This window comes from Bufo gargarizans, chromosome 6, assembly GCF_014858855.1.
Source record: "Bufo gargarizans isolate SCDJY-AF-19 chromosome 6, ASM1485885v1, whole genome shotgun sequence".
In the NCBI taxonomy this organism is placed as follows: Eukaryota; Metazoa; Chordata; class Amphibia; order Anura; family Bufonidae; genus Bufo; species Bufo gargarizans.
Genome location: NC_058085.1, coordinates 125,039,271 through 125,066,748, shown reverse-complemented (window position 1 = coordinate 125,066,748; position 27,478 = coordinate 125,039,271). Strand labels below are relative to the sequence as shown.

At 43.4% G+C, this 27,478-nt stretch overlaps 1 protein-coding gene across 2 annotated transcripts; it reads left to right on the top strand.

The window, feature by feature from the left end:
• The first annotated feature begins 12,588 nt into the window (after nucleotides 1-12,588).
• LOC122940752 (keratin, type I cytoskeletal 14-like) lies at nucleotides 12,589-21,259 on the top strand. 2 transcript variants are annotated; one of them, XM_044297483.1, is made up of 7 exons: nucleotides 12,589-12,630; nucleotides 13,070-13,226; nucleotides 13,302-13,463; nucleotides 14,311-14,436; nucleotides 14,527-14,747; nucleotides 16,452-16,486; nucleotides 19,413-21,259. In XM_044297483.1, exons 2-7 carry the CDS (start codon nucleotides 13,086-13,088, stop codon nucleotides 19,535-19,537), a joined length of 810 nt encoding a protein of 269 aa, XP_044153418.1. In that variant the 5' UTR covers nucleotides 12,589-12,630; nucleotides 13,070-13,085; the 3' UTR covers nucleotides 19,538-21,259. The 2 variants fall into 2 exon arrangements, with proteins under 2 accessions (XP_044153418.1, XP_044153417.1); XM_044297482.1 differs by lacking the exon at nucleotides 12,589-12,630 and having other exon boundaries at nucleotides 12,693-13,226.
• Nucleotides 21,260-27,478: the final 6,219 nt, after the last annotated feature.

The following is a 27,478-nucleotide window of genomic DNA, read 5'->3' as shown; positions in this document are numbered from 1 at the left end:
AAAAAATCGTTACATTTTGATTAATAACAAAAAAAGTAAAAATGCCAGCAGCAATGAAATACCACCAAATGAAAGCTCTATTAGTGAGAAGAAAAGGAGGTAAAATTCATTTGTATGGTAAGTTGCATGACCGAGCGATAAACGGTGAAAGTAGTGTAGTGCCGAAGTGTAAAAAGTGCTCTGGTCATGAAGGGGGTTTCACCTAGCGGGGCTGAAGTGGTTAATTCCAGCGGGTGAGTCAACAAAAACAGAACAAAGTCAAGGGGGGTGAATACTTTTGCTTAGCACTGTATACATTACAGAGTGTTGGCAAAACATACAAAAGTTATTTACGTATGTACCTGGGCATTGTTCGTCCCGGATTCTTTTTATGAAACGTGGCTGTCTCCGCTTCATGTCTGACCATTTTTTTATAATGGCCAGATGGCGGTGTTTGCGACAAATTTGGCGCCACATTTTATAGGCCAACTCCCGCACTATCCTCTGTTTCTCGGCGTGGGACCGGGTGCGGTCGTAGCCCCGACCCAACATCCGCTGCAAGAGAAAAATGCGAGCACATAATCTCAATGTTTAACAATAATAGTATTGAAAATAATTTACTCAAGTAAACTGCTAAAAGTATTTAATGCTTTGAGGTGGAAATATTAGATTTAGGCCACCTGCACCGCCAGTATTTGCTGGTTCATTTAGAGTTACCCAGGGTGCATCCCGGGGAGACGAACCAGCTGTACACCCCATACCGTACCGTCACTTCACTAGACAGGTACATCTCTGCTTAGCTGGACAGTATCTGATAGCTCAGACCCCACCCACATACAGTCGTAATACAATCCCATCTTCTAACCGAAACAGTAAGGCCGCATGCACACAGGCATGTTTTTTCAAAACTACGGACCGTACAAACCGGTCCTGCCATCCTGCAGAGTGGACAAGCGCACGGCGTCATTGGTTGCTTTGACGGCGTGCGCTTCCTTGCCACCACCGCTGTACTGTGATACACTTGTATGATCTATACAAGTGTATTACTGTACAGTGGTGGCGGCAAGAAGCGCATGGCGTCATAGCGAGTTAGCATTAGCAACCAATGACGCCGTGTGCTCGGCCACTCTGCAGGGTAACCTAACATAGTGGGTGTGATGTCACAGGAATACTTAGTGCAAAAATCTATAATATCTAGTGAGACCTTATAAAATGTGTAGTTTTGTGCACTTAAGAAAAATTAGAATCGCAGAAGGTCGCACTGGCGATTTTTTGTTCAACACTCTTTATGCATATAAAGCGATTGTTCAGACATGCAGGTGAAATGTAATCAAATACACTACTTTAATGTAAGATTACCTACAGTCACCAGGAGTTCTTCCTCTTCCTCGTTGAACTTCGCTCCAACCATTGCATCCATCTAATTGCTAGTTGGTGCAAACCAGTTGCTGTAGGCCACGCCTTCAGAACGCATGTGCCGAAATTTCGCCGATAAAAAAAGAATGCTTGTCGATCATAAAATCGCTTAATACTTCTGGTATGTCAGTGTCCATGTTGTGGGACTATGTGTGCGCATCTATTAAGTATTTTGTGGCTGCAAATATGACCTTGAGGTTTCTCATGATCGCATGCCATTAAAATGAATGGGACCCACAGCGAACCTGTGGTTTGCGAACATTTGAGCGAGTTCGAGCGATCGCGTTCACGAACCGTCCCATCAGATGTTCGTCCATCACTATTCCTGAAGTCTTCCACCCATCTGCAAGCCTTAAAATGGCCAGGAAACGTTGCATGCACTTCAGCCACTCATACACCGCAAAGCACACCCTCCTTGAGCTGCAGCGGCAGAACGGCATCCCCAACAGAGCCTGATATGTGATATTTCCACCTGTTTGAATTCCACCCTCCATATGTTAGACCAACTATATGAACAGAGAAAAGCCATAAACGATTTCTTAATGATCCAAGAGGACAGGAGTACTCCCCTGTGTAACTTCGAAGTCAGCCAGTGGCAGCTCATGCATGACACCTGCTTGTTCGCGTTCGCCGCTGCGGGCGAACATATGCGATGTTCGGTCCGCCTCCTATACATCATCATTGAGCAAACTTTGACCCTGTAACTCACAGTCAGCGGACATATTCCAGCCAATCAGCAGCAGACCCTCCCTCCCAGACCCTCCCACCGCCTATCAAAAAGCAAGGACAGCATCCATCTTAGATGAATTCTGAAGCTGCAGTGTCACAAAGTTGTAATCGCAATGCAATTAATACAGGTTATATTAATCGCATTGCGATTACAACTTAGAGCTGGGTTCCTAATGGTTATATTGATAGAATATAACGAAGATTGAGAATATAGTGCTATATTCATTGTCAATTCTAGCAATACAACCATTAGGAACTCAGATCTAAGTTGTAATCGCAATGCGAATAATGTAGGTTTTATTAATCGCATTGCGAATTCAACTTAGAGCTGCTGGGTTCCTAATGGTTGTATTGCTAGAATTGACGAATATAACGAATATAGCACTATATTCTCAATCTTCGTTATATACTAGCAATACAACAACCATTAGGAACCCAGCAGCTCTAAGTTGAATTCGCAATGCGATTAATATAATCTGCATTAATCGCATTGCGATTACAACTTTCTCAAATCCGACAGTACATTCTAGCATGGAGTCGTTCCCATGGTGATGGGCACGGAAGTTGGCTCCATGAGCACGGAAGTTGGCAGAATCTCTAAGTTGAAATCGCAATGCGATTAATTGAAGTTCTATAAATCGCATTGCGATTTCATCTTAGAACTTCTGCCGACTTCCGTGCTCATGGAGCATCCCCATCACCATGGGAACGACTCCATGCTAGAATGTACTGTCGGATTTGAGAAAGTTTAAATCGCAATGCGATTAATTCAAGTTCTATGAATCGCATTGCGATTTCAACTTACCACACTCTGGGTCAACTACGTAATTTTTCATGGGAGTTTTGCCATGGGTCCCCCTCCGGCATGCCACAGTCCAGGTGTTAGTCCCCTTGAAACAACTTTTCCATCACTATTGTGGCCACAAAGAGTCCCTGTGGGTTTTCAAATTCGCCTTCCTATTGAAGTCTATTGCAGTTCGCCCGGTTCGCACGTTCGCGAACATTTGCGGAAATTCACGTTTTCCGTTCGCGAACGGAAAATTTTATGTTTGCAACATCTCTATTTGTCAGTCGCCAAGACTACTGGATGAATGATGTCATTCCACTGCTTCATGTCCTGGAACAGATGCTGGCAAATATGGCTTGTCAGGGGACTGGAGACGTGGCGCCTAGATCTCATGGCCACATGAGCCCTGTGGGGGCTGAACTGGAGCAGGAGGACATTGGAGCACAAGCAATGTGTACCGAAACGGGTGGTTTTTCTATACAGGTGAAATGAGAGGAGGAGCAGGAGGGCAGAGGTATGACTTCTGGCTCTCCACCTTGTTAGACCCTCGCTACCGGTCCAAAATGGGGGCCTTTTTTACACCCGCGGATAGGGAGGACAAACTGAACTACTATAGAGACATCCTATGTAGTCAGTTGGCCACTGCCTATCTGCGACATCGTCCATCCTCTCGCAGGTCCGATCGGTAGGGCCCTCTGCTCTCACGTTCCTCTGCCATGGCTTCTGGGGAGGGATGGAGTGGCAGAAGCAGTACCAGCTCCATCAGCAGCAGCCTGAGTCTAGAGTCGCTGATGAGCAGCTTTCTTCACCAGCATAGTGAAGAAAGTACTCACCAGCAGCAGCAGCTAGACCTGGAGCAGGACCTGAACTAGCAGGTGGCTGCATACTTGGACAGCACCCTGCCACCCCACATTAAAGATCCACTCGACTACTGGGCAGTCAAACTGGATTTTTGGCCGCAACTGGCAGAGTTTGCCCTGGAAAAGCTGTCCTGCCCGGCCAGTGGTGTGGCATCAGAGCGGGTGTTTAGTGTGGCAGGGGCCATAGTTACCCCAAGGAGAACTCGCCTGTCCACCCAAAATGTGGAGAGACCTTTGTCAAGATGAATCAGGCGTGGATCAGCCAGGATTTCCACCTACCAATGTCTGATGCATCAGACTAGATCATCCATAGTGCCACACCAACACTTTGACAATAGAGAACAGTTTCTTCTGGCTACCTGCCTCAGCTACTATTCTGATGCTGCCACCCGCCTGATGCTACACATCTGATGCCAAGTTCTCCTTCTTGTAGCCTTCTCCTGATGCTGCTGCTGCCTCCACCTTTACACTCTGTTGCCGTGCCACTCTGTGGCTTCCTCATGCTGCTTCCACCTCAACACTCTGTCGTCATGCCACTCTGTGGCCTCCTCATGCTGCCGCCACCTCCAAACTATGTCATTGTGCCACTCTTTGGCCTCCTGATGCTGCCACCACCTCTACACTCTGTCAAAGTGCCACCCTGTGGCCTCCTCCTGATGCTGCTGCTGCCACCTCCGCAATCTCTCATCGTCGTGCCACTCTGTGGCCTCCTCATGCTGCTGCATCTCCTTAATCTCTCGTCACCGTGCCACTCTGTGGCCTCCTCATGCTGCCTCCACCTCCAGACTTTGTCATTGTGCCATTCTGTGGCCTCCTGATGATGCTGCTTCCGCCACCACCTCCACACTCTGTCATTGTTCCACCCTGTGGCCTCCTCCTGATGCTGCTGCCACCTCCGCAATCTCTCATCGTCATGCCACTCTGTGACATCCTCGTGCTGCTGCCGTCTCCTCAATCTCTTGTCATCAGTGCCACTCTGTGGCCTCCTCATGCTGCCACCACCTCCACACTCTGTAATTTTGCCACCCTGTGGCCTTCTCCTGATGCTGTTGCTTCCGCCACTTCCACACTTTCTTTTTTGAGTAAGCTGTATAGTGAAACATACGTCGGGATTGGAGGCACTTTGGTCTGTATGCTTTTGATTATTACGGGTTATATTCTGGCTTGTTAGTATGTGATGTAATTCGATGTGCTTGTTTAGCTGTCCTTTTGTTCTATTCTCTTTTTGGGACATGTGTTATTTTTACTAAGTATTTCAACTTGCAGTATGCACTTTAGACGTCTTTTTGTACAAATTTTGTGATCCTGAGATAGACTGGAATGCTATACTGAAATGGATGTAGCTCATTGAATATACAGTATATGACTATTTACTGCAATACCAATGTATCCTCTTTGCTTGCACAAGTATGCCGCTGTTATGATTGTTTTTATATGTTCACGATTTGCATAATTTAATAAAGATATAGATTTTTCGTATTTGAGTGTTCTTTATTAGTGGGGGGACATTCATTCTTTTTGGTGTATAGATTAGTCTGGCCCCACTGGATCCCACTGACAGCATTAGTTGGTGCACTCCATCTTTTGGGGGTGGATCTATGTGGACTTAGCTGACGACAGTGTAAAAGGAGTGCACTTCTTCTTGGCGCTAACATCTACCTGTAAGACTGAGTTCATACTTGAGTTATTTGGCCAGTTTTGGCACCGTGACTGCCCAAATAAGTGAAGTGTGCAGTGATTCTAAGAGCGATGCCTGTCATCTACATGTCATATGGACTCACAGTATTACTTCACTACTAAAGCAGACTCCCTATGCGTGTTACTGCAAGGCACAGTGTTCTACACCACTATAAAGGCTCTCAGCAGCCACAAATATATATTTGAATCTAACCAAATTTTTCCTGAAAAATTCTGCGAAACGGCGAATCGAATTTTTGAACATTTCACTCATCTCTAATTATCAAGATTAGGGTTCTTTAGTTTCGAAAAAAGACAACTGAGGAAATTTCTAATAACTATGTATAAAAATATCAGGGGTCAGTACAGAGCTCTCTCCCATGATATATTTATAACAAGGACTGTGACTGTGATGAGAGGACATCTTTTACATCTAGATCAGTGTTTCTCAACCAGCGTGCCTCCAGCTGTTGCAAAACTACAACTCCCAGCATGCCCAGACAGCCTTTGGCTGTGCGGGCATGCTGGGAGTTGTAGTTTTGTAACAGCTGGAGGCACACTGATTGGGAAACACTGGTCTAGAGTAGTGATGGCTAACCTCCGGCACTCCAGCCGTGGTGAAACTATAACTCCTAGCATGCTCAATTCATTTCTATGGCATTCTGAGAACAGCCAAGCAAGTGTACATCTTGGGATTCATAGTTTTACCACAGCTGGAGCGCCGGAGGTGAACAGGTATAGAGGAAAGAAGGTTTCTATATCAACACAGAAGAGGATTCTTTATTGTAAGAGCAGTGAGATTATGGAACGCTCTGCCAGAGCAGGTGGTGATAGTGAACTCACTAATAGAGGTTAAGAGTTATAATATTCTCTTATATCGAATATTATGTAATAATTATGTAGTAAGTCAGTGATAATATCTGACACTGGAAAAGCTGGGTAATAACTCAGTGTAGATCGCAAGTTTTTACTCATCTTTCCCAGTGTCAGATATCCTAGTGTAGATCGCAAATATTCTAATCGCGAATATTCTAATCACGAATTTTCTATGCAAAAGGTTATACTAATAAGCTTGTCATAAGAATCAGAAGACTATGAAACCAAAAGAGGGCGGTATTGAGTTAAGAACAGCGCCTTCTGGTTTCATAGTCTTCTGACAAGAATATTAGACTTGTCATAAGACTGTAAAACCAATAGAGGGCACTGTTCATAACTCAATAGCGCCATCTATTGGTTTTCATAGTCTTATGACAACTGAAAAACAAGGCAGATTCTGCTCATTTGCATGTCTTTCCCATAAGCCCATGTTTATGCAAATTAGTTTGTAGATGACAAAACTGTATAAAAAGGTTATTGAATATTATGTTAGGACAATCGGAAAACTTTTTGTCGCCGTAATGATATTGATCTAGGTGTGCAGGTCCACCCAAGCCATCCAACAGATGCAAAATAACTTTGAGATTTACTGGTTCTCAGTCAGATGAGAGCTGGTTTGTAATATCTCATAGTGCACAAGGCTGCTATCTGTCTCATGGATAAATTTGGCACATTGCTTTTGTCATATAGCCTTTGTTTGGTTGTCTATTGTGTGTTATATGTAATAGGAGTCTAAGATGCATCCAGTTGCCCTTGTAATGCTGTTTCCAAACTATTTTGATGGGGTATCCATCAATTTCTAACCTTTTATTATGAACCAGACACTCTCTTCTCTTCTGAGCAGGGGGTGCCTGGTTGTCTCCCATTGACCTCCATTATACTTGGGTGTGTTCGGGCTGTACACCTGAATACTTTGGTGCTTGCTCATCACTATAGGCTACACCAGATGGACATATGTCTTTTTCAGTTTTGCATGTTACTATGGTTATGGAACAGATCCCGGCTGAATAAACTACGTTGGAACCACACCTGTTTTAGAGAGGAACCTGTGATAGGATGCACAGACTGCTGCCAAGAGTTTTGTGTTTTGTTGATAAAGCTGAGAAAATGGTATAACTGACCTGAGTCAAGTGTGACCGTCCAGTCTGTCCATCTGTAAATGCCTAAGTAGGGTAAATCTATGTAACCATGGTTTGGTAAAAAAAAACTAAAAAAAAACTGCACCAAGACTGTGAGTGATATTGTGTTCTGAAATGTGGGCTATTACAATAGAAGAGAGTGTGGAAGGCCAGTGATGCACCAGGAGAAGAGAAAAAGAGTTGTCAATGTCTATTGCCTGTTAGTGTAACCACCAAGAATAGTAGCTTGGTGTTAAATGCCAAGTTTTGTGCTTTGTAAATAGTGTAAATACTTTTGTGTATAACTAATAAGGCTGCACTGTCTTTGTGAGAGAGGCTGTAATCTCTATGCCAGTTGGTACAACCCTGAGTAAGTACCAGCAACTGTTTAGCTTCCTGAGTCTGCATCAGTCACTGCACTTCATGTGGAGCTCCAAGATCAAAGGCCAAACAATCTGATCCTCCTAAAAGTTTCCTTTAGAAAGGTAGATAATTTAGGCCAGGGATATGTCAAGCACCAGTATTTGGTTGTTAAGTCAATGAGTGATCTCCAACTTGTTCTCCACCTGTTGTAAAACCAAGGTTACAGCATTGCCCCTTACAGTCCCCTGAAGTATATCACCTTTAAAATGCATAGACATCTATGTTACTCAATAGCCATAATTACACCTGTGGGCTTTGAGGGTGTTTCCAATTGCTAAAAGGTACTATGATGCCCACATAAATAACATGTTCTCAAACATGACTGAAGCATCCAATTCTGGTGTGCAACAACATTATAACATTATAAAAATACTTTGTACTTTGTAGTCATTATGAATTAATAGGATGAATGCTTTTTTATTGACCAGTAAAAACAATACTATAATGTTACATAAAACACTTATAAAATGCCTATAAATACTATTAGTTTACAAATACCACCCAATTAGGATTGTATAAAAAGGAGGAACATGTAGATCAAACCATTCTGTTTCACATTTTAAATAGGTTGCAGCAATATTTGTGTCACTGTGAGGATCCCGCACTGGAGTCAACATGAGCCACAGCATGAAGCATTGCCATTCTTCTGGATCTCAGAACGCTAGCTCTCATATGGGAATCCACCACCCAAAGATTTCAAGTCATGTAGCTTCCCATCATGGAGGCTCCCATGTGTCTCATCATGGAGGCTCCCACGTGTCACATCATGGAGGCTCCCACGTGTCACATCATGGAGGCTCCCACATGTCACATCATGGAGACACCCACATGTCACATCATGGAGACACCCACATGTCTCAACATGGAGGTGCCCGCATGTCTCAACATGGAGGTTCCCACGTGTCTCATCATGGAGGTTCTCTCATGATCCATGGTGGAAGTCATCACAAATCTCATCATGGAAGTCATCACATGTCCCATCATGGAGGTTCTCACAGGTCTCATCATGGTGGTTCCCACAGGTCCCATCATGGAGGCCATCATATGTCTCATCATGGAGGCCATCATATGTCTCATCATGGAAGCCATCATATGTCTCATCGTGGAGCTCACCACATATCTCAGCATGGAGGCCATCATATGTCTCATCATGGAGGCCACCACACATCTCATCATGGTGGTCATCACATGTCTCACCATGGAAGTTCTCAAAAGTCTCACTATGGTGGTCATCACAAAAAAGAAGTGTCTTTTTCCAAATATGTTACTCATGGCCATAAAGATCATTCTAGCAGCTTTGGACATCACAGTGGTTTCACAGCTGATGGTATGTTTGATGTAAATGAGAAGGAAATCATGCAACTTTTAAATGAGCGTCTATCGTCTTACCTTGATAAAGTTCGTTCGCTGGAGATGGAAAATGCTGAACTCGAAAAGAAAATTTGTGAATGGTATGAAAACAATCCTCTAAAAACACCTCCTGATGGCACTCAATATTTCAAAATCATTGATGAACTACAGAACCAGGTAAGACATGTATAGCATGTAAAATAATTTATAAAACCATAATTAAATATAGATTAAACAAATTTTTGTATTTCTAGTAATTTCATGTTTCATATCTGCTTAATGTATTTAATAGTTCACTTGATAACATGGCAGATTTTAAAACAATTATGTAAATATCTTGTTTAGATTATGGAAGCTGCTATGGAAAATGCTAATGTCATGCTTCAGATTGACAATGCTGGATTGGCTGCTGTTGACTACAGGAGAAAGTAAGTGCATGTCCAGTATACAAAAGACAATATAGTGGCAATAACAGGCTCAGATTATAGGGAGGGAAAATTAGGCAACTGCCCAGAGGCACTGACTGCCCAGTTCTCTCAAAGTCCATCTTCAAGCATTGTTACTGATACCTAGAAGAAATCCTGTGGTTGAAATATGTCAAGTCAACATTTGCCTAATAAAATCTAGCATAGTCACACAAATTATATATATACCTGTTACTAGGTATTGGCCTGTGCCAATTTTTTGGGCCAAGATCCTCCAGTTTTAATCCAACTCTGCTCTGCAAGTTACCTTCTGTCGACCAGTGGCGTCTCTAGCTTTTAAATTTTGGGGGGGCACACTGGGGGCCAGGACAAAAGTAGGGGGGGCAGCTATAACAACGATACATTTACACAAGTACACTTAGAAATGCTGCGATACTTTACCCAATACCTAAAACCGCAACAGGGAAGAAAAGTCCAGCCATCATTAAGTAAGTCCCCCCCAATGTGCCATTATTAAGTAAGCCCCCCCCATCATGTGCCATTATTAGGTAAGTCCCCCCCCCCCCCCCCAAGTATCACTATTGTAAAAAAAAAAAAAAAAAATTATACTTACCTCAGTGTTAGCGATGCGATGCAGGCCTCTTCTGGCCTGTGTCCCACGCTGTATGGCTCAGGCGGCGCGATGACGTCATCGCGCGCCTGCGCCGGCCTCTGATAGGCTGCCGGTCTAGTGCCTGCAGCCTATCAGAGCAAGGGGAAGGGACACGCCTCTCCCTCCCCTGCACCGCCGCTTAGTGATGGGAAGTTCGGATCTTTTAGGTGAATCGGTTCATTTGAATCAGCTCATTCAAATGAACCAATTCATGAATCGGATCTTCGGTTCACTTGGTGAGTCAGACTGCTGAGCTGACTCGCAAGTGAACCGAAGACTCTAGGTGCCGGTGCGCATGCGCAGATGCTTGATACATTCGATTCACTCACTACTTGCTGCGCTGCTGACTCAGTGCAGTCGGCTCGTCTTCTTCAGCTCTCTCTGAACTCTGATTACTAGTATTGAGTGATTTATTATAGTAAAGGGAAGCTGAGGCTGACGCCGGACAGGAGGAGTCAGGAGTCAGACAGGAGTCAGAAGCTGTCACTGTGGTGTGCAATGTTACCCACAGTGACAACAGTCTGACACTGACAGTACAATCCATAAAGGTGATGTGAACCCACCCTTAGGCCCCTTTCACACTTGCGTTGTCCGGATCCGGCATAGAGTTCCGTCGTCGGGGCTCTATGCCGGAAGAATCCTGATCAGTTTTATCCTAATGCATTCCGAATGGATAGAAATCCGTTCAGGATGCATCAGGATGTCTTCAGTTCCGGAACGGAACGTTTTTTGGCCGGAGAAAATACCGCAGCATGCAGTACTTTTTGCTCCGGCCAAAAATCCTGAAGACTTGCCGCAAGGCCGGATCCGGAATTAATGCCCATTGAAAGGCATTGATCCGGATCCGGCCTTAAGCTAAACGTCGTTTCGGCGCATTGCCAGATACGACGTTTAGCTTTTTCTCAATGGTTACCATGGATGCCGGGACGCTAAAGTCCTGGCAGCCATGGTAAAGTGTAGTGGGGAGCAGCATACTTACCGTCCGTGCGGCTCCCGGGGCGCTCCAGAGTGACGTCAGGGCGCCCCAGGCGCATGGATGACGTGATCGCATGTACACATCATCCATGCGCATGGGGCGCTCTGATGTCATTCTGGAGCGCCCCGGGAGCCGCACGGACTGTAAGTATACCGCTCCCCCGCTCCTCACTACTACTATGGCAACCGGGACTTTAATAGCGTCCTGGCTGCCATAGTAACACTGAACGCATTTTGAAGACGGATCCGTCTTCAAATGCTTTCAGTACACTTGCGTTTTTCCGGATCCGGCGTGTACCTCCGGCAAGTGGAGTACACGCCGGATCCGGACAATGCAAGTGTGAAAGGGCCCTTAGTTATATAGCTACTGAATGAGATGCCTTTAACATATATATCTCCTGAGAAGCCAATTTGATTCTAAAGGGTTAATTTAATTCAACCTGTAATCTAAACTCTTGTGTCATCTGTCACTTCTCCTGTCCCTTAATCTTATCACTGCTGCAACAAAAGCAGCCTCAGCCTCAGTGTAAGGCTACTTTCACACTAGCGTTCGTCGGTCCGCTCGTGAGCTCCGTTTGAAGGAGCTCACGAGCGGACCCGAACGCAGCCGTCCAGCCCTGATGCAGTCTCAATGGAGCGGATCCGCTCAGACTGCATCAGTCTGGCGGCGTTCAGCCTCCGCTCCGCTCGCCTCTGCACGGCCAGGCGGACAGCTGAACGCTGCTTGCAGCTTTCAGCTGTCTGCCTGGCCGTGCGGAGGCGAGCGGATCCGTTCAGACTTACAATGTAAGTCAATGGGAACGGATCCGCTTGAAGATGACACCATATGGCTCAATCTTCAAGCGGATCCGTCCCCCATTGACTTTACATTGAAAGTCTGAACGGATCTGCTCAGGCTACTTTCAGACTTAGAAATTTTTCTAAGTTATTAATGCAGACGGATCCGTACTGAACGGAGCCTCCGTCTGCATTATATGATCGGATCCGTTCAGAACGGATCCGATCAAGCGCAAGTGTGAAAGTAGCCTTACCTGTTCTACCCTCTGACTCACTGCTCTTTTAACTCAATGAATCGAATGAGTCACAAACTAAGTCGGATCTTTAGATTCTTTTAACTTGTGACTCATTCGATTCCTTTCTATTAGACTCCCCTGCACTTACTTGTGTGACTCAGACGACACGATTCAGAGAGCTGCTGGTGTGCTGTGCTTGCCTTGCCCCCTCAGCTCTGGTCGGTGATTGGTTGGTGGGCGGGGAGGGGTGGGGCTGGCAGAAGCAGCCTCCACTCTGAGATCACATTACGCTCCTCCCCGTCCCTCCCTCAGGCTTCGGCTCCCTGCGTCCCTGCTGCCAGCAGCGTGAGGTGAGAGAGAGAGTGTGACTGAGCTGAGCTGAACTCGGATCAGTCAAGTGAATGCTGCTGGCAGCAGGGGGGGGCGCATTTTAGTTGGGGGGGCACATGGGGGGGCCCAGCATGATGTTGGGGGGGCCGTGGCCCCCTCTGGCCCCCCCCTGGCGACGCCACTGCTGTCGACCTTATGTTGCACCAGAAAAAAAGCAACATCCTTAACATGGTCTTTCACTCAGGACAGAGATTCATTTCAGGCCCCTTCTGCAGGACATTCTGCTTCTGGGAACTGTAAACTTCTCATTAACGTCCCCTGCACCACTCATCACCAGAGACAAAAGTCCTATTGTTTAGTAATATTTTAGCAAACAAACCACTTTTTTTAATAAGGCTAATAGGTTTAAAAGATGACTAATATAATGCATGTGCACATAATATATTTCGTTCTTCAAAGGTATGAGCTAGAACTCATGCAGAGTAACAATGCTGAGATGGATGTAAATAGTCTGACAAGAGTTTTGGAAGGACTGAATGGAGATAATTGTGAACTGGAAATTCATGTCCAAAGACTTCAAGAAGAAAAGAATAGTCTTAAGATGAACAGTGAGGAGGTAAAAATACTTGGTGTGCCATGAGAAAATCTCAAATGTAAAAGCACAGTATATCTGACTGTTGTCTCACTACAGGAGATAGAATCTCTTCTCTCCCAGCTGGGGGCTAGAATTAATGTGGAATTGAATGCTGCACCATCTATTGACTTAAATCAAGCTTTGTCTGAGATCCGAGAGGAATATGAAAACTTAATGGAAATAAATCTTACAGAAGCAGAAGATATGTTCCTCAAAATGGTAAATTAGCTAACATTTCCCTGTATTGACTATGAGATATTTTTTTACATAAGTCCTATCTAGCTTGGACCTTTATATAGACCTTTATATGCTAGAGTTTCTTCTACAAATCTGACAGAGGAGACTCATTTTGTACACATAAATTTAGTATGGGTTATATGATAAACCCTGGATGATTATGGTCAACTGTGAAAATGGATCTCTCAAAGAAAAACTTTAAATATAAACTTACCTTTAATACTACTTTGCATAAATCAGTAGTATATCTGAATATGAAAAACTTTGTAATATATCTTATCAGAAAAAATGCAATGTTCTCCAGTTATCAACTCTTTTCTAATAGATTCTTATTTAAGGAAATAGACCGTAGTTGCAATTTACTGTCTCCAAAATAACTCCAAATGTTTTTTCTGTTCAGTACCTTTCTGTAATGTCTTCCATGCTGTTCTACTTCTCAGTTTTATGAAAGAGTGATAGGGGAGTTTTCTGTTTGCTCTGCCTAGAAGACATCATGCAAAGAGTCTCCAAGCTGCTAAAAATGCCAGATACAAGATATAGAATGGGCAGATATACCGACATCACTCATGTACACACACGGGCAGCTAATTCTGAAAGTATATGTATGCTTAAAGTATTTTTTCTTTAAAGTTATGTGCTCTGTGTAGGGCATATCTATGTTATAGAAGGTTGTAATTTGTTTAGGACCTCCCTCTATAAGTAGAAAGAAAAACTGGATTCCACCCACAGAGATGTAACTGTTACACAGTCGACTATTGACTTAAATGGGCACCATGTAATACTACATTTCTAGTTACTGTTTGTGTATTTTATCTTTTTGCTGTTGTAGAGCGAGGAGCTCAGTAATGAGGTAGCTTCTAGCTCAGAAGCACTCCAGTCCGTGGAAACTGAGATTATTGAAATGAAACGTTGTGTGCAGGCACTTGAAATTGATCTACAAAGTGAACTGAGTCTGGTAAGATGTAAAAACTATAATTATTGATTAGTATCTATACAAGGTGCAACAAAAAGTAGGTGAACATATTACACATTTATTTAATTCCAGAAATCAGCACTGGAGGGTACTTTGGCTGAAACGGAAGCTACCTTTGGATCCAAGCTTGCTGGATTACAGTGCTTGATCAATAATATGGAATCTGAGCTTGCCACAATCCGATCCAATCTAGAACGTCAGAACTATGAATACAAGGTTCTCATGGACCAGAAGAACCACTTGGAGATGGAGATTGCTACATATAAGCGCTTACTGGATGGCCATGATATTGAGTATGTACAGGGGGAAGTGTACTACATATCTCCTATAGTGTTTAGTGTTAAGCGCGAATATTCAAAATACAAATATTTATCTTAAATATCGTAACTTCCAGAATTTGCGAAAATTTTGAATATAGTGCTATATATTCGTTATATCGAATATTCGTCATTTTTTTTTCATCTGAAGTCATGATTCCTACCTGCTTAAGTTGCTTGTGGGCCAATGACTCATTGGCCCACAAGCAAGAAGCAGAGAGGAATCATGTTTTCAGATGGAAAAAATTTACGAATATTCTAAAAACTAATATATAGCACTATATTCTTTAGTGCTATATATTAGTTTTTTACCCATTTCGCATTACGCGATTTTTACATTGTAGATTTTTTGCAATCACGAAAATATTCTTACGTGATTTTTACATTGAAGATTTAATCTCGAATATGAATATTTGCGAATATATGACGAATATTCTACCACATTTTCGCGAAATATTGCAAATTTGAATATAGCCCCTGCCGCTCATATCTAATAGTGTTCTGTGCAAAAGCACCTTGTAATAGAGACAACCTGAAAGGTCTGCCCCACTAATTCACCAAGCCACTCGCTTGAATATCTAAACACCTTATTGTTACTTAGGTTATAAGACATTCGCAGTATGCTATCTTTAGCGGGTCTCACTGCCCTGTTTAACTGGCACTGGGTTTCAATGTATCCTGTAATGGGAGACATTACAAACCACCAGGGGACATTTTTCAAGACTGGTGTCTCAATCCCCTGTGTGATGTGATGAGATATGCCTAATTTATTAAGATGCCTCTTAATAAATTAGGCGCATCTCTGGAAGTCCATTCCCCCAAACCTCAAGTTTATGCCAGAAAGGGACAGGTGTAAGTTATAGTAAATCTGGCTGTAATAGGCTCTGCCCCTCCGAATAAGTTTCTTCCCTTTTCTCATCATTTAAAAAAATTGTCAAGAAGTTCAACAAGTGACACATTTTGGTAAAAACAAGAGTGCCATAAAATTTCCGTGAAACGGGTGGATAGTCTTCCTAGACACCTATCACTGACATCATTATCCCTCACTCTTTTATTGTGTAATGTAACATTGTAATATTGACCATTCTGGTTTTCCTGGACCATCATAACTTGAAATTAGGCTCAACACACAATACCTCAGATTTGGATCCAACCATTCAATATGGCCATTTCACTGGCAAGCCACTTGTATTGTCTCTCTAGTAGCAGTTCTTTACAATACAGTGCTGTACAAAGTGTCCTGCGTCTCTGCCAGGATGAACTACACCTTTGCATGTTAAGCGAGGGCGACTTTTTTTTATTTTTCTGGTACAGTGTGTACTGCAAGAAGAAGGTCTTATCCTCATCATAGAAAGTGATTTACTGCTTCCAGCATCTATTCATGACTGTTATATATAAAGATATGCCTTTTCTGTCTTAGTTATTTGCTTATTTTCCTTAAGTCTTAATTTCCCGTTATCTTGGGATGACATTTTGGGGCTTTGGAACCAATTACTAGTTTTCCATAGAGTTATGGACTAAAGTTAGAACATTTTTAACTTACAATGGTCTTCCCAGAACCAATTAATATTGTAACTTGAGGGACCACTGTATATGGATAATTAGCTGTTATTGAAAGCTATGTACATTATACATGTATAATTTAGGAACTGCATTTCAACTGTCTTCTTTTTTTTTCAGTATTTCTGGACATAACATGTCACATGGGAAGAATGGTAAGTCTCTAATGAATGAATAAGCTTTTACTTCAACATTTTAAAGCTGTTTCTTTATGTCCCTGTACCACTTCCTCAAAAAAAAAAATGATGCTATAAACCTTGAGCAACCCATATGATGGAGGGTGTATGATTACACCAATGGTATAGAATGAAGTGCCATCTGCAAACTTCTGTTTTTAGGACAGGACTACAAGAGACATGATACAGCACAGTTGACATGCCATAAAAAGCTCATACTTAGGCCTCATGCACACAACCGTTTTTTTTTGCGGTCCGTAAAAACGGGTTCCGTAGTTCCGTGATCCGTGTCTGTTTTTCCTTCCGTAGGTCTTCCTTGATTTTTGAAGGATCCACGGACATGAAGGAAAAAGTCGTTTTGGTGTCCGCCTGGCCGTGCGGAGCCAAACGGATCCGTCCTGACTTACAATGCAAGTCAATGGGGACGGATCTGTTTGACGTTGACACAATATGGTACAATTGCAAACGGATCCGTCCCCCATTGACTTTCAATGTAAAGTCAGAAGTCCCTATTATACCTCTATTGTATTAATATCATTGGTGGCACAGTGTGCGGCCCCCCCTCCCTCCCTCTATTGTATTAATATCACTGGTGGCACAGTGTGGGCTCCGATCGGTAACCATGGCAACCAGGACGCTACTGCAGTCCTGGTTGCCATGGTTACTTATGGTTACTTAGCAATATTAGAAGCATCATACTTACCTGCTGCGCTGTCTGTGACCGGCCGGGAGCTCCTCCTACTGGTAAGTGACAGGTCTGTGCGGCGCATTGATTAATGATCTGTCACTTACCAGTAGGAGGAGCTTCCGGCCGGTCACAGACAGCGCAGCAGGTAAGTATGATGCTTCTAATATTGCTAAGTAACCATGGCAACCAGAACTGCAGTAGCGTCTTGGTTGTCATGGTTACCGATCAGAGCCCCATCGATTAAACTGGGACTCCAATCGGAACTCTCCGCTGCCACCAATGATCGGGGGGGGGGGTAGAGGGGAGGCCGCACACTGTGCCATCAATGATATTAATACAATAGAGGGAGGGAGGGGTCGCACACTGTGCCACCAATGATATTAATACAATAGAGGGAGGGGGGGCCGGGGGGGGGCCGCACTGGCCACCAATGATATTAATACAATAGAGGGGGGGCCGCACTGGCCACCAATGAAATTAAAACTGGGGAGGGAGGGGGGTCTGGCCTCCTGCTGCCTGGCAGCCCCTGATCTCTTACAGGGGGCTATGATACACACAATTAACCCATTCAGGTGCGGCACCTGAGGGGTTAATTGTGCGGATCACGGCCCCATGTAAGAGATCGGGTGCTGCCAGGCAGCAGGGGGCAGTCATGTACAAAGTTCGTAGTATATTCTAACTAGAAGCGTAACCATCAGAAGTGAAAACTCAGCTCTGAAAAAGCTTTTATGCAGACGGATCTTCGGATCCGTCTGTATGAAAGTAACCTACGGCCACGGATCACGGACGCAGATGCCAATCTTGTGTGCATCCGTGTTCTTTCACGGACCCATTGACTTGAATAGGTCCGTGAACCGTTGTCCGTCAAGAAAATAGGACAGGTCATATTTTTTTGACGGACAGGATACACGGATCACGGAGGCGGATGACAAACGGTGCATCTTCCGAGTTTTCAACGGACCCATTGAAAGTCAATAGGTCCGCAGAAAATCACGGAAAATGGAGCAATGGCCACGGGTGCACACAACGGTCTTGTGCATGAGGCCTTATGGTAAGCTGGACATGAGGCCTAGGGCTCATGCACACAGCCGTTGCTCTGCCGTTCCATGCATTAGGGACTGCAATTTAGGGTCCCCAATGCATGGGCAATATCAGTGTGGATTCCGCAGAGGGGTCAAGACTCAATCAACTTGAGTTCTATTCTTGAGGGCCCATTCGAGTGAATGGGTTTGCATCTGTGATGTGATGTGCTCACTGCCAGTTCACGTGTATTGCAGATCCGCGGTTTGCGGGCCGCAATATGAGCACAGCCGAGCAACAGCCATGTGAGGCCTTAAGCTGACAATAGACATTCAATAGCTGCCAGCCGAACTCCTGGAAGAACATCAGGATTGGATCAAAATATTCAATTTGCCTGATCATTTTATCCCCGAACATGTGTCAGTGTAAAGTCAGGAGCTCCCCATACACATTTGACTGTCGGCCAAACCGCCTTTCTTGACAGGTTTGGCTGACAATACACTTATATCTATGTTTGCCTTTAGGCTCTGTATGTACGTCTGCAGTGTACTTTCCATTATAATTCATCATGGCTTCTAGAGTTTTAACTGGAAGAACAGCGCTGCATTAATTTTTTATAAAGTTTTAACTGCAAGAACAGCACATTTAAATATGACGGAATCTGCGACTGATGCTCCCAAAGGAGCCTCTGATGCTGATGTGATTATAACTTTTGTAAATTTAGGAGTGCAGATATATGGCTATATTATGTGTCCATACAGAAGAGATTGGATCAATGTATCTCCATGGGCCTACAATTCACACTGAGACAATTGGAGGTTATAGTTTGTACTCATATGAAACAAGTGACTGTTCCATAGGTTGCTGTATCATGAAGGTGAAGCACATGTAGTTCCTAGAGCTCCTTGGAGAGGTTGTACAGGATTTGGAAAATGTGGTTGCTGTCTTTACAAAACAGAGCCATAACTGTCCATGGCTTGCACCTGGTATTGCAGCATAAATCCATTGAAGTGAATGGGGCAAGTGTGGCTGTATTTAATTTTTAAAAAAAATCCTGTACAACCCCTTTAATATGAAACCGCAGAAACTCTTTGTGTAGTGAGACTGTGTCAGTGGTATCCAAAATGTCTAAAAAATGTCTAAAAATACATTATTATGGGTCGGAATATTCATTTAATATTACATATTACTTTTTAGGTCACCATATTGGAAGCTACCAATACTTAAAACAACATTCCTCTGGTCACCACCATGGAAGTCACCATTCCTTAGGACACAAAAGTGGAGGACATCACTATTCAAGCCACTATAAGTGTCATTAAGTGCCTTTATGAAACCACCTAACAAAGTAAAAGAATATGTTCAACTTTCCCCCAATTATATTGCTACATTTGATATCTATCATATTTATGTATTATGTATCCTTCACTATCCTTGCTTTATCAATAATTATAGATGGCCAAAAGAAAGTGATAACAAATCCAATGGTTTTGGGTACTACAGCTTCATGAAACATAAGAAAGAAGGGGAGGTGAATCCTGAGATGGGTTTATAGGGTTGATATTTTACTTGTAGGCCAAAATGGCTTTATTATAAGCTCCTTGCCCTTGAACTTTGTTCAACATATCACCTCCTATTTCGATGTTTCACATTCATGGACTGGCTTCTGAAGTAATATGTTTGGTGTATGCATTACATTCCACAGATGTCTTTCAATCAGATATGAAAGATTAAAAAATATGCAAAAGGCACAAGGGTGTAAAATGCAAAAGACATATAAAATGGGGGCAACTCTAGAAAAATATCTAGAGAGTAACTTGGAGAAGAGTTTAAGGGAAAGAAAATGGGAAAGAATTGTGACATATGCATTGCTTTTTCAATGTTTCAGGAAAGCTTTAGATTTATATAGGGACACTATTGAGAAACTAGGATGCTGGTCAATCTTCTAAAAGTGAAAGTGAAAGTAGCCTTTAAAAAGGTTACATGATATTAGAAAAGATGGTCTCCCTTTTCATTACAGAAACAGCGTCACTCCTGCCAATGGCCCAATCCAGTAATGCTGCTTAGTCCCAATCAAGTGAACTGGTCTTAACGGCTATACCAAACTCAAGTGGGGTGGCACTGTTTCTAGAAAAAAGTAGATCCATTTTTTTATATGAAACAAGCCCCTAATTTGGGGATTAGTTCTGCTAGAACATGAAAACGAAGGTTTAAGTTCAGAGAAAGAGGTGTTGAGTAACATATTTTTAGAGGATGCCTGTAAAAAGGCATTCAACAATTTAAAAACATTGCTCAACCAAAAGTGTTTGAGAATCCATGGGTGAGATTTTTGAAGAGTCACTAGCAAATCATTTTAATGTGCCCCTTTAAAGGGGTTGTCTACTTTCTATTGACATCCTGGCACCCCCACAGACCAGCTGTTTGAAGAGAAGGCAGTACTTGTATGAGCATTGCCTTCTCTGCTCTGTAGTATTCACTTAAACAGACAGAGTCATTCCATAGAGGTGAACGGAGACTACATATTTGTAATTATACCTGCTCACCACTGCAATTGCTGTGGCGAGCAGGTAAACAGAGCAGAGAGGGCAGCGCTCATATGACTGATTCTTATCTTCAAACAACTGATGAGCGGGGATGCTGTGGGTCGGACCCCTGCCGATCTGATATTGATGACCTATCCCGAGGATAGATCATCAATAGTAAAAAAGCTGATAACCCCTTTAAGAGAATCTAGAAATGGAGACAAAGTGTTGTCAATGCATATCTTTCCTTAAATAATGACCCCCTATCTTTCAATCTATCTTCCACGTACTGTTCACTGAGAAAAAGTGAGGAGCCATACTGTAATGTGCACTGTGTACAGACCGCCAGCAGTATATGTATGTACCACTATGAATGTTACCATTGTGATTGTTCTGTGATCAGTGAGATTTTCTCTTGTAAGCTCAGAGATCCCTGTACAAAATGGACACTGGACTGTAATGTCAATATCTTGTTCTGGAACATAATTTACTATCTATTATCTAATAAAATCTATTCATTAATGTGTCAAGCAACATAATTATCTCAAGTGTTATGCATTACAGAAAGTAAATCAACACGACCATGCAAAACTTCTATTGTTGCTATTTCTTGAGATGGAGTTCCCTGTGGAACAACAGATTAACTATAATTAGTGATGGACGAACATCGGCCGGGACGGTTCGCGAATGAGAATGTGTGTTCGCGATCAAATGTTCGCGAACCATGCATTCGCAGTGGGCCACATTGACTTTAATGGCAGGCGAACCTGAAAAACCTTCAAGTCATATTTGCAGACACCAAATACTTACTAGAAGTGCACAAATAGTCCCACAACATGGACAGTGACATACCAGAGGGGGATTATTGGCAAACATTCCCACAAAAAATATGTATTTTAATCAGGGGCCATTTTTAAACGTCTTAAAGGGAAACTCTCAGAAATGTGGCGTGCTGGAGCCTAGAAATTTTTTATTTTAGGCCACGGGAGTACAGGCCCCAAAAATTAGGCATTCACCTGACAGAAAAAAAACTTGTGATTATGTGGCTGGAGGTACATTAGGCGGTCACTGGCCAAAAAGTTTACTGTAGGCCAGTACAGGCCACAAAACTTAGGCATTCACCTGACAGAAAAGAACTTGTAATTATGTGGCTGGAGGTACATTAGGCGGTCACTGGATAAAAATTTTACTGTAGGCCAGTACAGGCCCCAAAAATTAGGCATTCACCTGACAGAAAATAACTTGTGATGATGTGGCTAGAATTACATTCAGCGGTCACTGGATAAAAATGTTACTGTAGGCCAGTACAGGCCTCAAAAATTAGGCATTCACCTGACAGAAAAGAATTTGTAATTTTGTGGCTGGAGGTATATTAGTCGGTCACTGGATAAAAATGTTACTGTAGGCCACTGGAGTAGAGGCCCCAAAAATTAGGCATTCACCGGACAGAAAATACCTTTTATGCCGCTATATATAAATAAAACCATGAGGAAATTCAATTACAGGTGGTCGTCACAGGTGTTGAATTCCTCAGAGATCCATGCCTCATTCGTTTTTAGAAATGTGAGGTAGTCCACACTGTTGTGAGCTAGGCGCATGCGCTTATCGATCACGATCCCCCCTGCTGCGCCGAACATCCTTTCAGACAGGACACTCGACAAGGGTCAAGCCGAGAATTCCATGGCAAATTGTGCAGGCTCTGGCCACAGGTCAAGCCTGTACACCCAGTAGTCCAGGAGTTCCTCGCTTCTCAGAGTGTCCACATTGGCCGTTAACCCTGAGGCTGGATCCAGAGGGCGGCTGTCGATGGGTTGGCTGCAAGAATGATCTCATATCCAAAGTGACCAACACATCTTCAAAGCACCCTCTTCTTGCAGGCACGGTAGGATTGGTACCAGCACCTGTTTCGCTGTGGGTGGAAACTCATCTGCCAGCGCCCACAACAGCAGAATGCAGCATCCCTCGCAGCAAGGCCTGGAAATGCTGCATTTTGCCAGCCCTCTGTGATGCTGGTAACATGTCCGCCATTTTGTGTTTATACCGGAGGTCTAAGTACATTGCCACCCAGTACTGGTCCTTACCCTTTATGCTTTTTATATGGGGATCCCTCTTCAAACACTGGAGCATGAAGGCCCCCATTTGCACTAAATTGGAAGCGGTGGAGAGCCCTGGCTCCTGCTCATCACCCAGGAGAAAGTCTTCCTCGGTCTCTTCCCCCCAGCCATGGACAACACCAGGGATCCCCAAAAAGTTTCAAGTCCCCCTCAAAGCTTGCTCTTCTAGCTCCTCCTCCTCCCCCCCAGCCACGATCCTCCTCTGACTCCTCTTTAGACTCCTGTTGACTTGTATCAGATGGAGTAGGCCCCGCTTGGAATTCATTCGACATTGCGACTTCCTCATCTTCCAGCTCCTGCTCCTCGACGTCTTGATCAATGACACGACGCAATGCACACTCCAGAAAGAAGGGATAAGGTACGATGTCTTTGATGGTGCCCTAGCTGCGACTGACCAGTTTGGTGATCTCATCAAATGCCTGCAGAAGTCTGCATCCATTGTGCATGAGCAGCCACTGGGGCGGTGAAAGCAAAAACCAAGCTCCCCAGAACCTGTCCTGCTGCAGAGTTCGTACAGGTAGTCTTTAACGACACGTTGCTGAACTCCCCTCCTCTTCCTATTTTGTGGGCACTCATGTGACATCCATTGACACCTCATCATCGTCACCTTTACCACCACTGACATTTGAGATCTCGGAATAGGCAGCAAAAGCAGGGACCTCCCTCCTTGGGCTGATCTGGGTACTGTCGTCAATCCGCTGGGTGGCGGCCATTGCTACCTCCTCTTTCTCATCCGATGTCAAGAATGGCTGTGCATCGATGAGGTCTGGGAATGGATGGGAAAATAATTCCTCTGACTCGAGTGGAGGGGCTATGGTGGTGATGGTGGTGGTGTCTTTGGCAGTGCACACAGCAGAGAGTGAGGAGGGTGCAGATACAGAGGATGAGGAGGGTGCAGAAGCGGAAGGCTGAATGAGCCAAACTCTGGTGCATCCTTTGACGTAATCGCACACGCCTTCTCCAACTTCCCACTTAGGCTCTGGCCTGGTGCACCTGCCCGACCCCAACTACCCCTGCGGAATGCCCTGCCTCTTCCTCTGCCTGTCATTTTCAAAATGAATGTGTGCCTAAGTCCCTAGAGAAGAGCAGTATTTGTGGAAGCAGGTATATCGCAGGCCTCAATCAATATTTGGTGGAAACAGATATATCGAACCCCTTAATCTGTATTTTGTGGAAGCAGGTATATTGAAAGGCCTCAATCAATATTTGGTGGAAACCGGTATATCGAACCCCTTAATCAGTATTTTGTGGAAGCAGGTATATCGCAGCCCTCAATCAGTATTTTGTGGAAGCAGGTATATCAAACCTCTTATTCAGTATTTTGCGGAAGCAGGTATATTGCAGGCCTCAATCAATATTTGGTGGAAGCAGGTATATCAAACCCCTTAATCAGTATTTTGTGGAAGCAGATATATCGCTGGCCTCAATCAATATTTGGTGGGAACATGTACAAACCGGATTCCAAAAAAGTTGGGACACTATACAAATCGTGAATAAAAACTGAATGCAATGATGTGGAGGTGCCAACTTCTAATATTTTATTCAGAATAGAACATAAATCAGGGAACAAAAGTTTAAACTGAGAAAATGTACCATTTTAAGGGAAAAATATGTTGAATCAGAATTTGATGGTGTCAACAAATCCCCAAAAAGTTGGGACAAGGCCATTTTCACCACTGTGTGGCATCTCCCCTTCTTCTTACAACACTCAACAGACGTCTGGGGACCGAGGAGACCAGTTTCTCAAGTTTAGAAATAGGAATGCTCTCCCATTCTTGTCTAATACAGGCCTCTAACTGTTCAATCGTCTTGGGCCTTCTTTGTTGCACCTTCCTTTTTATGATGCACCAAATGTTCTCTATAGGTGAAAGATCTGGACTGCAGACTGGCCATTTCAGTACCCGGATCCTTCTTCTACGCAGCCATGATGTTGAGATTGATGCAGAATGTGGTCTGGCATTATCTTGTTGAAAAATGCAGGGTCTTCCCTGAAAGAGATGACGTCTGGATGGGAGCATATGTTGTTCTAGAACCTGAATATATTTTTCTGCATTGATGGTGCCTTTCCAGACATGCAAGCTGCCCATTCCACATGCACTCATGCAACCCCATACCATCAGAGATGCAGGCTTCTGAACTGAGCATTGATAAGAACTTGGGTTGTCCTTGTCCTCTTTGGTCCGGATGACATGGCGTCCCAGATTTCCAAAAAGAACTTTGAATCGTGACTCGTCTGACCACAGAACAGTTTTCCATTTTGCCACACTCCATTTTAAATGATCCCTGGCCCAGTGAAAACGCCTGAGCTTGTGGATCTTGCTTAGAAATGGCTTCTTCTTTGCACTGTAGAGTTTCAGCTGGCAATGGCGGATGGCACGGTGGATTGTGTTCACTGACAATGGTTTCTGGAAGTATTCCTGAGCCCATTCTGTGATTTCCTTTATAGTAGCATTCTTGTTTGTGGTGCAGTGTCGTTTAAGGGCCCGGAGATCACGGGCATCCAGTATGGTTTTACGGCCTCGACCCTTACGCACAGAGATTGTTCCAGATTCTCTGAATCTTCGGATGATGTTATGAACAGTTGATGATGATAGATGCAAAGTCTTTGCAATTTTTTGCTGGGTAACACCTTTCTGATATTGCTCCACTATCTTTCTGCGCAACATTGTGGGAATTGGTGATCCTCTACCCATCTTGGCTTCTGAGAGACACTGCCACTCTGAGAAGCTCTTTTTATACCCAATCTTGTTGCCAATTGACCTAATTAGTGTTAATTGGTCTTCCAGCTCTTTTGTTATGCTCAAATTTACTTTTTCCAGCCTCTTATTGCTACTTGTCCCAACTTTTTGGGGCTTTGTTGACACAGTGAAAATTTGAATCAACGTATTTTTCCTTTAAAATGATACATTTACTCGGATTAAACGTTTGATCTGTCATCTACGTTCTGTTACAAATAAAATATTGACATTTGCCATCTCCACATCATTGCATTCAGTTTTTATTCACAATTTGTTTAGTGTCCAAACTTTTTGGGAATCCGGTTTGTATATCAAACCCCTTAATCAGTATTTTGTAGAAGCAGGTATATCGCAGCCCTCCATCAGTATTTTGTGGAAGCAGGCATATCAAACTCCTTAATCAGTATTTTGTGGAAGCAGGTATATCACAGGCATCAATCAATATTTGGTGGAAGCAGGTATATCAAACCCCTTAATCAGTATTTTGTGGAACAGGTATATCACAGGCCTTAATCAATATTTGGGGGAAGCAGATAAATTTAACCCCTAATCAGTATTTTGTGGAAGCAGGTATATCGCAGTCCTTAATTAATATTTGATGGAAGCAGGTATATTGAACCCCATAATTAGTATTTTGTGGATGCAGGTATATCAAAGCCCTCAATCAATATTTGGTGGAAACAGGTATATCAAACTCCTTAATCTGTATTTTGTGGACACAGGTATATTGCAGGCCTCAATCAGTATTTGGTGGAAACAGTTATATCGAACCCCTTAATCAGTATTTTGTGGAAGAAGGTATTTCGCAGGCCTCAATCAATATTTTGTGGAGATGGGTATATCAAACCCTTTAATCAGTATTTTCTAGAGGCAGGTATATCGTTGCCCTCAATTAGTATTTTGTGAAAACAGGTATATCAAACCCCTTCATCAGTATTTTGTGGAAGCAGGTATATCGCAGGCCTCAATCAATATTTGGTGGAAGCAGGTATATCAAGCCCCTTAATCAGTATTTTGTGTAAGCAGGTATATTGCAGGCCTTAATCAATATTTGGTGGAAGCAGGTATGTCAAACCCCTTAATCAGTATTTTGTGGAAGCAGGTATATCGCAGGCCTCAATCAATATTCGGTGGAAATAGGTATATCAAACCCCTTAATCAGTATTTTGTGGAGGCAGGTATATCATAGCCCTCAATCAGTATTTGGTAGAAGCAGGTATATCAAACCCCTTAATCAGTATTTTGTGGAAGCAGGTGTATCGCACCCCTTAATCAATATTTGGTGGAAGCAGTTATATCAAACCCCTTAATCAGTATTTTGTGGAAGCAAGTATATCACACCCCTCAATTTTATTTTTTTTTGCCCCAACTGTTATATCACACCACCCTGTTTATTTGGGGCAACAGGTATATTGCTGCCGTCAATCAGTATTTTGTGGAAGCAGGTATATCACACCCCTCAATCAGTTTTTTGGGGGGCAACAGGTATATCACACCTGTTGTTCCAATAGCGCTTGTCCCTCTATATAGCTGCGGTATCGCAGCAGAACCGCATACAACTGCTGCACAATACAAATGCACAAAAAAATACTTTCTATGTTAGAAAGTATATTATAAGTATAACACACCCAAAAACACAGAATGTAAAATGACTGCCAGATCAGGTTCTGTTATAGGGTGGGGGTGTGTCCTTGTGTTGAAACGTCTCAATTGGTTGTCCTGTCCCACCTGATGGATGTGTCATGGGTCAAAGTTCACCGCAATGCAAATGAATATGGCGCCGGTTGACATCGGCATATGTTCGCCTGTTCGGCAAATCGCGAACGCGCAAAGTTCACAGCAAAACGACCACCGGGCAAACCGGAAGGCCATCTCTAACTATAATTCAC